The sequence below is a fragment of the Thalassophryne amazonica genome, chromosome 2 (genome assembly GCF_902500255.1).
Source record: "Thalassophryne amazonica chromosome 2, fThaAma1.1, whole genome shotgun sequence".
Taxonomy (NCBI): domain Eukaryota; kingdom Metazoa; phylum Chordata; class Actinopteri; order Batrachoidiformes; family Batrachoididae; genus Thalassophryne; species Thalassophryne amazonica.
Genome location: NC_047104.1, coordinates 157,188,936 through 157,204,279, shown reverse-complemented (window position 1 = coordinate 157,204,279; position 15,344 = coordinate 157,188,936). Strand labels below are relative to the sequence as shown.

Genomic DNA, 15,344 nt, shown 5'->3' with positions numbered 1-15,344 from the left:
ATCTCTAACCGTTTTTCCCCACTCGACGACACACCCGCCGAGGATCAAACTCTGGTTATTGGCGACTCTGTTTTGAGAAATGTGAAGTTAGCGACACCAGCAACCATAGTCAATTGTCTTCCGGGGGCCAGAGCAGGTGACATTGAAGGAAATTTGAAACTGCTGGCTAAGGCTAAGCGTAAATTTGGTAAGATTGTAATTCACGTCGGCAGTAATGACTCCCGGTTACGCCAATCGGAGGTCACTAAAATTAACATTAAATCGGTGTGTAACTTTGCAAAAACAATGTCGGACTCTGTAGTTTTCTCTGGGCCCCTCCCCAATCAGACCGGGAGTGACATGTTTAGCCGCATGTTCTCCTTGAATTGCTGGCTGTCTGAGTGGTGTCCAAAAAATGAGGTGGGCTTCATAGATAATTGGCAAAGCTTCTGGGGAAAACCTGGTCTTGTTAGGAGAGACGGCATCCATCCCACTTTGGATGGAGCAGCTCTCATTTCTAGAAATCTGGCCAATTTTCTTAAATCTTCCAAACTGTGACTATCCAGGGTTGGGACCAGGAAGCAGAGTTGTAGTCTTACACACCTCTCTGCAGCTTCTCTCCCCCTGCCATCCCCTCATTACCCCATCCCCGTACAACTCTGCTTCCTGGTCCCAACCCTGGATAGTCACAGTTTGGAGGATTTAAGAAAATTGGCCAGATTTCTAGAAATGAGAGCTGCTCCATCTAAAGTGGGATGGATGCCGTCTCTCCTAACAAGACCAGGTTTTCCCCAGAAGCGTTGCCAATTATCTATGAAGCCCACCTCATTTTTTGGACACCACTCAGACAGCCAGCAATTCAAGGAGAACATGCGGCTAAACAAGTCACTCCCGGTCCGATTGGGGAGGGGCCCAGAGAAAACTACAGAGTCCGACATTGTTTTTGCAAAGTTACACACCGATTTAATGTTAATTTTAGTGACCTCCGATTGGCGTAACCGAGTGTCATTACTGCCGACGTGAATTACAATCTTACCAAATTTACGCTTAGCCTTAGCCAGCAGTTTCAAATTTCCTTCAATGTCGCCTGCTCTGGCCCCCGGAAGACAATTGACTATGGTTGCTGGTGTCGCTAACTTCACATTTCTCAAAACAGAGTCGCCAATAACCAGAGTTTGATCCTCGGCGAGTGTGTCGCCGAGTGGGGAAAAACGGTTAGAGATGTGAACGGGTTGGCGGTGTACACGGGGCTTCTGTTTAGGGCTACGCTTCCTCCTCACAGTCACCCAGTCAGCCTGCTTTCCCGACTGCTCGGGATCTGCCAGGGGGGAACTAACGGCGGCTAAGCTACCTTGGTCCGCACCGACTACAGGGGCCTGGCTAGCTGTAGAATTTTCCACGGTGCGGAGCCGAGTCTCCAATTCGCCCAGCCTGGCCTCCAAAGCTACGAATAAGCTACACTTATTACAAGTACCGTTACTGCTAAAGGAGGCCGAGGAATAACTAAACATTTCACACCCAGAGCAGAAAAGTGCGGGAGAGACAGGAGAAGCCACCATGCTAAATCGGCTAAGAGCTAGTAGCTACGCTAAGCTAGCGGATTCCTAAAAACACGCAAAGTGAATAATGTGTAAATAATTTAGAGGTGATTCAGCAGAAGGAGTGCTTTAGTTAAGGCACGTAAAGATTACACTGGGAAACAAATCGTAATCTAGATAACTAGATCAATCTAACTGCGCAGATTAAACAGCTAACAGATACAGAAAAACACCGCTGTGCTCCGGAACAGGAAGTGATACAATACCGCAGAAGACTGCCCCTCCCTGAGCCTGGTTCTGCTGGAGGTTTCTTCCTGTTAAAAGGGAGTTTTTCCTTCCCACTGTAGCCAAGTGCTTGCTCACAGGGGGTCGTTTTGACCGTTGGGGTTTTACATAATTATTGTATGGCCTTGCCTTACAATATAAAGCGCCTTGGGGCAACTGTTTGTTGTGATTTGGCGCTATATAAATAAAATTGATTGATTGATGTGAATGTTGTAGCTGTAGATATAAGCCATTGTATCAGCACTTAATAGAGTGCACTTCTAATTGTATTTTATTTCCCTTTTTATAGACCACATTTACACTGACAGTGCAAAGTTAGTGAACTGCTGTATGACGATGATTAAAGGAGCCTAGAGTTATTCCAGCATCCAGTTTGTGTTCCTTACCGATATCCCGGGGCGGATATCAATACCAGAGCTAGAACCTATACAGTCCTTGAGCCCAAGTCCTTGCTATTGAACACACACACACACACACACATATATATATATGTGTGTGTGTGTGTATGTCTGTATAGGTTCTATACAGTCACACACACACACACACACACACATTTATATATATATATCCCTTCATTACCCCATCCCCGTAGAGACGGTGCCTGCTCCCAGACCACCAATAACCAGCAAAAATCTATTTAAGCATAAAAAAAAAATATATATAGCACCTTCAACTGCACCACAGACTAAAACAGTTAAATGTGGTCTATTAAACATTAGATCTCTGTCTTCTAAGTCCCTGTTAGTAAATGATATAATAATTGATCAACATATTGATTTATTCTGCCTTATTGATTTATTCTGCCTTACAGAAACCTGGTTACAGCAGGATGAATATGTTAGTTTAAATGAGTCAACACCCCCGAGTCACACTAACTGTCAGAATGCTCGTAGCACGGGCCGAGGCGGAGGATTAGCAGCAATCTTCCATTCCAGCTTATTAATTAATCAAAAACCCAGACAGAGCTTTAATTCATTTGAAAGCTTGACTCTTAGTCTTGTCCATCCAAATTAGAAGTCTCAAAAACCAGTTTTATTTGTTATTATCTATCGTCCACCTGGTCGTTACTGTGAGTTTCTCTGTGAATTTTCAGACCTTTTGTCTGACTTAGTGCTTAGCTCAGATAAGATAATTATAGTGGGCGATTTTAACATCCACACAGATGCTGAGAATGACAGCCTCAACACTGCATTTAATCTATTATTAGACTCTATTGGTGTTGGGTATTTTCTCCTCCAAACATTCTTAAAACCTTTGATAAGACAAACAGAGTCAAGAAACACCAGTGAGACAGAAAGTCAAATTAATCACGCGCGGAGTGCAGCCAGGCTGTACACCAAGGCTACACTAAAGTCTGGCCTGTGCTCCCGCTCTTTTTATTAGAGAAGCCCTCATTACATCATAAAACTTGTCCTAAGGGGGGGAAGGATGACGCAAGACAAGTTTCTTCCCGTAACCTAAACACATACGTCAATAAGTGCAGCTGTAAGGAAAAACAGTTTCTTTCTTTTACTCTTATCATCGAAGGTCAGCACATCCCGTTCGTCTGTTGCAGTTATCAGCTGTTGTGCATCTGCCTGGAGTGTCCTGTTCTTCACACTAAGCATCACATCACAACAGTCAAAACAACCTTCAGTTCTTTTACTCCCAGTTCAGATTGACCCCAGCATGCTAAAACAAGGTTGAATAACACGTACATTCTCGGGGTTAGGTGCAAACAGCACAACACCGTTCTCATAAGAAAGAAGACAAAGGTACAAATGTTTAACAGTGATAACATATATATATATATATAAAATCCTTAACAATTGGCTTTGCTCAAAATGTAAATGAGTCCACCCACCACTTTAATCATATCTTAGATCTTGTTCTGACTTATGGTATGGAAATAGAAGACTTAACAGTATTCCCTGAAAACTCCCTTCTGTCTGATCATTTTTTAATAACATTTACCCTGATGGACTACCCAGCAGTGGGGAATAAGTTTCATTACACTAGAAGTCTTTCAGAAAGCGCTGTAACTAGGTTTAAGGATATAATTCCTTCTTTATGTTCTCTAATGCCATAGAGATGCTGTAGCTCCTCTGAAAAAGAGAGCTTTAAATCAGAAGTGCCTGACTCCGTGGTATAACTCACAAACTCACAGCTTAAAGCAGATAACCCATAAGTTGGAGAGGAAATGGCATCTCACTAATTTAGAAGATCTTCACTTAGCCTGGAAAAAGAGTCTGTTGCTCTATAAAAAAAAGCCCTCCGTAAAGCTAGGACATCTTACTACTCATCACTAATTGAAGAAAATAAGAACAACCCCAGGTTTCTTTTCAGCACTGTAGCCAGGCTGACAAAGAGTCAGAGTTCTATTGAACCGAGTATTCCTTTAACTTTAACTAGTAATGACTTCATGACTTTCTTTGCTAATAAAATTTTAACTATTAGAGAAAAAACATTACTCATAACCATCCCAAAGACATATTCTCTTTGGCTGCTTTCAGTGATGCCGGTATTTGGTTAGACTCTTTCTCTCCGATTGTTCTGTCTGAGTTATTTTCGTTAGTTACTTCCTCCAAACCATCAACATGTCTATTAGACCCCATTCCTACCAATCAATCAATCAACATTTATTTATAAAGCGCTTTACAGCACCGACTGGTGTCCAAAGTGCTTAACATTAAAAACACAAATTTACAAAAATAAAACACATATAAAATTTTAAAACAACACATAAAAAAAGAACATAAAAATAACAGAACATGTCACCTCCCCATTAAGTGTTAAAAGCCAGTTTAAATAAATAAGTCTTTAACTTAGATTTAAAAAGTGCTAAGTCAGGAATAGTACGTAACTCAAGAGGTAGCTCATTCCACAGTCTGGGGTCAGCTACCGCGAAAGCATGATCACCCCAGCGTTTATATCTTGACCTTGGAACATCTAAGTAAAGCTGGCCAGACGCCCTTAATGTCCTACTGTAGCTGCGCAAAGTTAAAATTTCAGACAAGTAGGGAGGTGCAAGGCTATAAATAGCTTTAAAAACAAACAATAAAATTTTTAAATCAATTCTAAAACGAACTGGAAGCCAGTGGAGTGAGTACAGGACGGGCGCAATATGCTCACGTCTAAAAGTGTTTGTTAGAAGACAAGCAGCAGCATTCTGCACCAACTGGAGACGTGCAAGAGATGACTGATTAATGCCCGAATAAAGTGCAATACAATAATCAAGTCTGGAGCTGATGAAAGCATGAATGGCCGTCTCAAGATCACGTCTACTGAGGAAGTGCTTTACTTTAGCCAAAAGGCTAAGTTGGAAAAAACTAGCTTTGACAACAGAATTTATCTGTTGATCGAACCTCAAACAGCTGTCAAATATCACTCCCAAATTCTTGACAGCTGGTTTTACATAGTTAGCCAAAGCACCAAAATTTGGTGTTACCACATTTGGTATGCCAGAGCGCTCAAACACCATGATCATCATTCAGGTAAAGGAAGTTTTGGGACAGCCACTGCTTTACATCAGGAATACAATTAAATAATGATGACAAAGCATCACTCCCATTAGTCCTCACAGGCAGATAGATTTGCAGATCATCTGCATAACAATGAAAGGACAGGTTGTGCTGGGTTATAATTGACCCCAATGGCAGAATGTACAAAGAAAATAGAATCGGCCCAAGGACAGAACCCTGCGGCACTCCACAGCACAGAGGAGCAGTTGACGAGGAAAGGTCCCCAATCATGACAGAAAAGCTCCTTTCAGCCAAATATGATCTAAACCACTCAAGTGCAGTACCATGAATGCCAATAAAATGTTCTAACTGGGAGACAAGTACTGTGTGATCCATAGTATCAAAGGCTGCTGTGAGGTCCAACAGAACCAGCACAGCAGGATTCCCTGCATCCACCGACAGAGTAATATCATTATGAACTTTTAAAAGTGCTGACTCAGTGCTGTGTCGTGATCTAAACCCATATTGGAATTTTTCAAGGATGAGATTGTCTTCTAAAAATGATTGTAACTGTAAAAAGACAACCTTTTCTAAAACCTTAGACAGAAATGGCAGATGAGACACAGGTCTAAAATTAGATAAAACTGATGAGTCCAGGTGAGGTTTTTTAAGAAGAGGTCGAACCACAGCATGTTTAAAAGCAGCTGGAACAGACCCTGATCTAAGACAAGCATTGATAAAAGTTAGGAGACCGCCCCAACAGTATTAAAAGCCTCCTTCAGCACCTTAGCTGGAACAACATCAAAAGGACAACTTGTAGATTTTATGTGTTTTACAACATCAGCGAGAGATGCAAAAGAAATGGGCTCAAACTGTTCGAGCACAGCAGAATGTGCACGAGGAGCAGACAACTCAACATTACAGCTCTGATCAGCATTCTGTCTGACTGATGAAACCTTATCAATAAAAAAACTGAAGAAACTACTCACAGGTTGTGGTTGTAGCGTCCATCAAAACAGAGGTGTGTGGATTTACAACTGAGTTTATAGTCTGAAATAACACACTGGGACGATGACAACTGCTCGAAATAATATGAGACAGATATTGTGCTTTTGCCTCCTTCACAGCCTTCTGATAGTCAGTCAGACTGTCCCTCAGAAAACCCAGAGACACCTGTAGTTTGTCCTTTTTCCATTTTCTCTCCGCCCGTCTGCAGCGTTGCCTGAGGGCACGGGTCGTGGCATTTAACCAGGGGTCGGATTTTGATTTCCTGGATTTGCAGCGCATCGGTGCAACAGAGTCCAAAATGACTGTGCATGTAGAGTGGAAAGAAGAGAGGATGTTATCTGGGAGTAATGGAGAAACCAGTCCATTCATGGCATAAAACTGAGAGTCCATGAAGGCAGCAGCAAAGTCCCCCGCTGTCGAGGAGGTGACCAAACGGTGGCGAGAGACAGGAACAAGTGGCTTACTAGCAGATGGAGGAGCAATAAATTCAAAAATAACAGGAAAGTGATCTGAAATAGCAACGTCTGATATGTCCTTAAGTGAAACTGAGAGCCCAAAAGAAATAACCAGGTCCAAGGTGTGTCCAAGATTATGTGTTGGTCCATCCACAACTTGTGTTAGACCAAAAGAGCTCAGGAGGCTTTTAAAATCATCAGCCAGCTGATTAGAAGGACAACAGATATGAATATTAAAATCACCACAGACCAAAAATTTGTCATATTTTGGGATAAAATCTGCCAGAAAGGCAGATTTTACCAGGCTGCTCAAGGAAGCCCTACCATTAATTAATGCTTCGATCTAAGCTAAAGCTTATAGTTAGGGCTGGATCAGGTGACCCTGAACCATCCCTTAGTTATGCTGCTATAGACGTAGACTGCTGGGGGGTTCCCATGATGCACTGTTTCTTTCTCTTTTTGCTCTGTATGCACCACTCTGCATTTAATCATTAGTGATCGATCTCTGCTCCCCTCCACAGCATGTCTTTTTCCTGGTTCTCTCCCTCAGCCCCAACCAGTCCCAGCAGAAGACTGCCCCTCCCTGAGCCTGGTTCTGCTGGAGGTTTCTTCCTGTTAAAAGGGAGTTTTTCCTTCCCACTGTAGCCAAGTGCTTGCTCACAGGGGGTCGTTTTGACCGTTGGGGTTTTTCATAGTTGTTGTATGGCCTTGCCTTACAATATGGAGCGCCTTGGGGCAACTGTCTGTTGTGATTTGGCGCTATATAAGAAAAAAGTTGATTGATTGATTGATTTGCTGCAGGACAGGTGCCGTCTCCATTCTGGATTACAAGGAGGCTGGCGCGTGATAGAAAAATGGAGAGAATGTACAGTTATTACGATGCTTTAAATCCTCGGGATAAAGCTACTTATCGTGATAGATGTGTAGCAGTCGGTTCAGTGGATCCGTGTCTTATACCAGATAGTGAATTTAGTGGTGATGTAACGAACTGGACGACCGTGTCACACTGCGATATTGTGAACTAGGAAGCTGCCGACCAGGTCAGCCTCGCCGGCCTCCTGCAGAGCATCACAGCGCAGCTCTGAAAGCGGAGGTCGTCTTCTCTCACCAGGCAGCAGCTCGGTGCTCGAGGACCACAGTGTAAATAAGCGTCCGTATTGGAAGCGTTCTTGTGTTATCCTCGGCAGTATTTTTTATGTATTCTTATATAATTTTATTGCCGAATAAAATAAAATAAAATTCTGGTAGCAGTGGATCTCTTAGCGCCATGGTGCCGTGAGGCTTCTTCACACCGACGTTGAAGCTTCTGCAATTGTTCGCCAAATGCACGTAGAGTGATACAGCGGCCACCGCGTTGTAATCCAGAATGGCCGCGGGACACAAAATGACGTGACCGATACGTCACATGAAAACCCTCTATAACTACTTTTTGCGCAGGAATTCATCAAGCACGTTGGTCGCGTACCAACACCGAATACCCAGAAACTCGACAGTTGTTCGGCCATCAAGACAGCGTCCACTTTTAGCTTGTCATAAACTAAGCTCGTGGCGCTCGTGAGAGTCTGCCCAGTGAAAGAGAACTGCTGTGACGTCACACGGCAATTTTACAGTTGCTTCCAACACTGCGGACCCGCACACTACCGCCCCCTGGCGCCTGGAAGACAAAAGTGCTGCTTTTGAAGTAAGGCAACATTTATTTTCTAAGTGGTCCAAAGTATGAATTAATTGAAGCCCAGTTCCAAAGTATATCAAAGAAATGAAACAAGCTTTGTAACAGTAAATGTTTTGGATGTATGTGTTAGGTGAACCCTGGTCGGGTTCAGAGCTTCAGAGCGTTGAGCCACGTGCACTTTGATGACAAACTCCAATCATCATAAAGGGTCCTCACATTTCCAGCATCCACCTTACATGGGCTGGTCAGGATTATGGAGAAGGACACACACACACACACAACAAAAATTTTGAAAACCTTTTGTCTAGAAACCTCAGACATTGATTACTGAAGTTGTTTAACATTTTTAAAAGCATTTAAACACAACCTTCAGGATCAATGCGATCCAAACCTCGGCACAGGATGAATACCTTGACAACACTAAACCTGCTTCATGCATTTAGAGAAACAGGACACTCTGCTATTCCCCTTCAGTTGTCTCCATTTCGCCAAAGTCTGGACTCAAGTACGATGAAGAACCACTTCCAAGACACTGCAGTAAGGTGGAGAGATCTTTTATTTTACATTAAAAAAGGGTGCAAACTGGAGTTTCCCTGTAGGTGTGGAGGGAATAAAAAGAGATTTTGTTTGTGTGAGACACATCGTATATTAATCTGAGTCAGGGTGGGGTCATCTCCGATAAAAAGGACCTTAGTCGTTCTGCAGCGTAAAGGGGGGGGGGGGGGGACATAAAAAGAAATGTGGGTTCATTCTTGAAGCCCTTGACCAACTCATTCAAAATTTCTTAACTGACATTCATATTTCAATACAATAATATTTATTTACAGTTTAAGATTCCTCTCATAAATCAAAAAAGTTACTGAGAAGGATAAACTCTTGAGCTGTACAGTTTTCCACAGTCGGGGGGGGGGGGGGAAGAGATACATCTTATATGTAATCCCAACAAAAGAACAAAAACTGTACAATTTACAAATAATCAGCACAATATTGCAGTAATGTCACTTTAAATCTGTCTCAAAGGAAAAAAAAAAAACAGTAAATCCAAGAGGATTCTACAGTACAGCAACAAGAAAAAAGTGCCAGAGAACCAACAAAGACCTCATCGCTCACGTCCTCCTCAGCTTATACACGCAAAGCATCAAAGAGGCGCGGAAATGATGCTGTGAAATGTCAAATTATAAACAAGACAAAACGTGTTGGGAGCAGCTGTACAAGCCCAGCAGGGTCAGCTCCAGATAGGTCGTGTGCACAGAGTCCATACAGAGGACTCATTGGGCTGAAGGAAGCCAAAAGACGGAAAAGCATCATAGCAACATCTTCAACAACCACAAACTGAAGAGCCAGAAAACCCAGTGTGGAAAAGCAGCTGCAAAACTGAGCAGTCAGAGCACATCAGTGTTGGTCAGCAGTCAGACTCCAGCGCTTCCTCCTACTGAATCAAGCTGGACACCGCGAGGACGGGGCGTTCCAACACATTCTTCTTATCTTCCTGGCACAGGTAAAGGCTAGTAGTCTCAGCAATGGCACTGGGGAGTTCCAGGAAACATTGATGGCTATCGAGTGGCGATATCCATCTCACGACACAGGAATACTTTTGACCGTATCGGGCGGAAAAGCAGATCTCGCCTGAGTTTTTCAGGAGGCAGCAGATGGCAGAAGCTCAGGCTCTTACAGACGCCACATCCAAGTCCAAAGGAACGCACCAAAGACTGATCAACGATCTAAATCCACTTCAAAGTGAAAAACCAACGAGCACGCAGAACTGAAGGTCCTCTGGAAAACCAGACAACTTGACGACCATTCCTGTCAAAACAACTCAGAATCACAACTTCCCCGTCTAACAATCTCACGCCAAGACGTCTTGGGTAAATTAATACCTGCCATTCACACAGCCTCTTTCCTGCAATCCCCCTCACATCCTGTGTGTGTTATGGGGAAAACAAAAGGTCCCGTAGAGTTTGAGCTTCAAGTACTTTCAAAAACAATAAGTTAGATCCCGGAATGACCACCGCCAGCAACGGGGCCGGAAAAACTAACCCCATACAGTGTAAATACAGACCATGAGCAAGTTTACATACTGATTCAACGAGATGGTCCGCAACACACCAAATCCACCAAGGACTCAGCATCATAGTCCGTGCAGAGGGAAGGACGTCATAGCACAAGGAGTGGGTGGGGCTTTAAAAACATATTGCCTGCACCCTACAGGGAAGGCCAAGGACATGAGGCGCTACAATATAAAGTAAGGAGCACATGAAGGTACGAAGGAGGCTCTCCTGAGGGGACGTCAACCTGTGTAGTGCAGTTATGGTGCTGAGCTTTTCGGTTCCCTCTAAACCACGGCCATGTGGAACAGAAAACAAATTCACATTAGCAAGATAAAAAAAACAAAAAACAAAACAAACTAAACCTGTTGAGGCTAGGTGACATATCAAGGCTGTCCTCTCTGACAAAAATGATACCAACATCCAGGGTCATGCCTCCGTCAGGTGGACCAAATCAGACAGAGGGGCTTTGCAGCGCGGCTCTTAAACACCTTTACAGATTAATACACCAAACCTTGCGTTTGGCTTTGCTCACTTACAGATACATCATCAGTCTTACAAGTCATTAACTGCTCTGAACTATTTGGGAACAGTCATGGAACTTTAGGCTTGATTATACAGGCAGCCCTAAACATCTGGCGTGTGCATCATGCTTCTGCCACATTAATCACGTCATGTGGCGCTCGTTTGGGGGTTAAGGCATTGGACAGCGGCATTGAGAGGCTTCAGCTCCATCACTGCGCTGAACTCTTCTCATCACGCTGAAGCAAAAATTCCTCCAGTTTCCACCAGTGTAGAACGTCAAGTCCGTCACGTGATTTAAACAGACTGCGTCGGACTCCAGACTCGCTGATTTTGGTCTTGTGTGTCCTTTTAAAAACATTGGTCTTGCTTTTGTACTGCAGTCTGCTTCCCATGCGCAGAACATATAAACGCTCCACAGTCGTTTGTGTTTCTGTCCGTACATTCAGTGTGTGTATTAGAATTAGTAAGAAAACTGCCGGCAACCAAGAGATAAATAGCATAAATAGTATATTTCAGCCCCTGTAAGGACTAAAAGCTGCGTGAAAGTCTAAAGCGTAGCGGTGTAGTGTGTAGTGACGCCGGTGCGGTGAAGACGAGCACTTCAACCGAGCAGCGGGGACAGACGGCCCTCCTCCTCAGAGGACATAGTGCAGGTCTTCACAGGTGACCTCTTCAGAGGAAAAGGTGCACAGCTGACGCAGTCACGTGCACACATTTAGTCCCCGTCAGGAATGTCATCAGGGCTCTGACTCAAAACCAGGTCACGACCGCTCTCACCTGGGATTTAGCATAAAAAAATTAAAATAAAATAAAAATAGGATTTTTTTTTTTAAAGAAAAAAGAACAAAGAAAAGTAAAACAAAGGGCTGAATGAGTCACAGTAAGGATGAATTTGTTTTCACAGAAAGACCAAAGTCTTCCTTTGCACAAAAAAAAAAAAAACTGGCAAAAGCTGTTTTATGAAGATTATTCCTCTGCTAAACTCAAAGAAAAAAGGATCCCCATTTAGACAAACAGCTGGCAAAACATTTCCATGTAACTTGGAAAGAGTTTATAAAAAAAAAAAAAAAAAAAAAAACCTAAAATAATTTTTTTTTCACTCCCACTGAAACAGACGATCGTGTTGTAGGTCATGAGAGTAGTTTTTTCGGCCGTCCACAGAAGCTGTCTCTGTCTTCACAGCTGAGGCGGACACTTGTAGCGTTTCAAGCCTCCGGGCAACTCATTTGTGTCGTGGCGTGTTCTTCTTCCGTTTTCGCTTGAAGAAACAGCAGCACCTGCAGACACAGAGGAGCGGCGAATCAACGAGCACCGTCGCACAAAAAATAAAACCAACAACACAGACTGACACGGCAGCGAGACAACATACAGACACCATAAAAATAAAAATGAACTGCAACTGAGATGTCAGAGGTCAACTACAGACTACTGCAGCAACTACACAACTCTGTACCTAACCCCCCCCAAAAAAAGGAACAGTGCGTGGAAAGTGCATGAGACACCAACATGATGAAATGATGAAGCTGTAGGGGGAGGGGAGCGGGGGGTGAAGGCAGGATATCGACTGCACACAGATGAGATTATTAGTGATGTTGGTCATGTGACGATTCACTACTTTAGACTGTGAGGAGACAGTTAAGGTCCTGGTTTATTCTGTCCACTCTGCTCAAGTTTTACAGCAGAGGTACAGAGTTTCTTTCCTCTAAAGGTCCATAAATTATTTGGGGGGCCATAAGCCACCCTTAGCACTGTGTTTAAATCTCTCTCTCACACACACACACACACACACACACAAATCACATTGAGATGTTTTATCTTAGTCGTTCATTAATGAGCTGTCTATGTAAAAATTAGGCGTCCACATGGCCCGACTCGGATTTTGATCAAATTTTCACCAATTACCCTTCAAATAGATTGATAAGGCATGGTAAAGTTGTTTTTCCATCAGGCAAAATTTTACTTGCGTTTTGGTCAATTCAACATTTGATGTCAAAACAGCCTGAAATCCTGTTACATGTATGTAAAAGTTTGTGCCTCCCTGATGATTTTCCTTTATAAATCATTGGTTGTCTGAATCAGAAATTTCAGTTAAATATATCACATAGCAGACAAACACAGTGATATTTGAGAAGTGAAATTAAGTTTAGAACTGTAAGTAAAATAGTTCAGTTCACCAGTACTGGTGTAAAAGTGTGTATCTGTCTTGAGGAATAACGTGGTACAAATACAACACTTTCAAAATTTGAATTATGTAATGTTGAAGCTGAAATATCACATGAGATAATTCTAAAGTTGTAACATAAAGGGGCATTATAAGAGTCCAACTGGTGAAGCCGAGAGTGACGAGCAGAACGTCTGGTATCACAGTCACATCCCAAACTCCACACTGTTCTCATTAATAATATCATACACACAACACTTTTTGTAAGATGACAATGTAAGTTTGACCTTTACACTCCTTGTTACCTCGACATTCAAAGTTATTATGATATAAGATACAAACGGTCTACAACCTGTGTTCTGGCTGTATGTTTGAATGATATTAAGATTATCCTACCAACACAAATATGTGTCTTTAATGTGATACTTTGGGAATAACTGTCTTTGAAGAAAATTCTTATTAATGTAGATTTCACATGCTTTGGAGCTAGCATACTGCTTAAATTAGGTCACATATATTATTGTTCTAATGCTAATCTCTTCATATACAGTATTAATGATAGGAGGATATTTAGACACTTCCTTTACTGTGAGATGTGGCAAAGTGTTTGAAATAGATGAAAATGTAGGAAAATGCGACACTGACCTTGACATTTCTCAATGACCTTGGATCACACAAATTACCCCATAAATGAACTTCTCAAACCCCAAAACATACAAAATGATACCTCATTTGCTGAGCTATGTCAAATATTACATTTTTCAATTTCCCTACTCCTCCGGAATTTGACCCTGGGAGGGCAACATATGAATTTCAAAACGTTCGAATCACTGAAATATACGTAAAAGTTCTGCCAGACGGACAATGAATCTTTGGTATTTGGATCATGGTTGATGATGCCCCATAGCCAGTTTTTCCAAGCCACACTTCCAGATGGGCAGTGTTGCCTCAAATTTGGGCATTTTTAAGATATATTTTAATGTAACGAGATTTCAGGCTGATTTGACATCAAATTTTGAATTGACCAAAATTTGACCAAAATCAGAATCGGGTCATGTGGATGCCTACATAGGCAGACGTCTGATTTTTACATGCACAGCTCAATCAACAGACAGCTGATCAGTTGCCACGGCAGGTCAATGCGGGGTCCATGGGCCATGCATTGGGCAGCCCTATTGCAGCGTGTGACCCATTGTTCTAAAGGTGACGTCACAACTAAGTACACTACAAAAGTGACGACAGCTGGTAAAAATCAAAGCTTGTGGTGTCTGGTTGACATGGTAACAACAGATTTGAGGGGGCAAGTTTTCCACAGGTGTAAAATTCAAAATTGTATCTATCAGGGAAAAAAAGTGATGACGTCTCATCAACATTAAAGCGAGTGAACTGTAAGTTAATACTGGGAAATTTATCCAGATATAAAATTATTTATAGCAAAGTAAAGACCAGATGTTTGCTAAAAATAAACAGACGGGTGATTAAGACTTTGACTATCGCACAGATACCAACTCAGGTTCATCAGTGCCGACATGTCCTTTCTGCGATGCCTGATACACAGTGCGCAGAGCAACACGATAGACTTAATTAGACTTAATTTTCAGGCCTCCGCAAGCCAATCTGGAGAACTACAACACAGAATAATACTGCAAAGACTCTGCTTCCTAAGGCCCTGTGTCCAGATGGCGATTTTAAAATGATCATTCTTCTGGGCCCCACCATATTTTTCAATTGTTCTAAAAGAGAGCATACAGTAGTGTTCATAATAATAGTAGTGCTATGTGACTAAAAAGATTAATCCAGGTTTTGAGTATATTTCTTATTGTTACATGGGAAACAAGGTACCAGTAGATTCAGTAGATTCTCACAAATCCAACAAGACCAAGCATTCATGATATGCACACTCTTAAGGCTATGAAATTGGGCTATTAGTAAAAAAAAAAAGTAGAAAAGGGGGTGTTCACAATAATAGTAGCATCTGCTGTTGACGCTACAAACTCAAAACTATTATGTTCAAACTGCTTTTTTAGCAATCCTGTGAATCACTAAACTAGTATTTAGTTGTATAACCACAGCGCTTGTAAGTTGAAAATCCCTGAACTTTTCAGATTCACCATGATGTCACTGCAGTGCTTTTTCAGACAAATGGGAGGAGAGGTTTACTTCCAGTGATTTGTCACTCAAAATCTATCATAGTAGAGACAAAAATAATCATCTGTGGTAGCAGACTGGACATACG

General features: G+C 42.3%; 1 protein-coding gene across 6 annotated transcripts in view; it reads right to left on the bottom strand.

The window, feature by feature from the left end:
* Window positions 1–8,915: 8,915 nt before the first annotated feature.
* The window catches only part of csnk1g1 (casein kinase 1, gamma 1), a 135,312-nt gene continuing 128,883 nt past the window's right edge, over window positions 8,916–15,344 (bottom strand). For all 6 annotated transcript variants that reach the window (XM_034159975.1, XM_034159999.1, XM_034160007.1 and 3 more), the window contains one exon: window positions 8,916–12,224. In XM_034159975.1, the coding sequence (XP_034015866.1) occupies window positions 12,170–12,224 (55 nt within the window). In that variant the 3' untranslated portion in view covers window positions 8,916–12,169. The remainder of the gene's footprint in view (window positions 12,225–15,344) is intronic.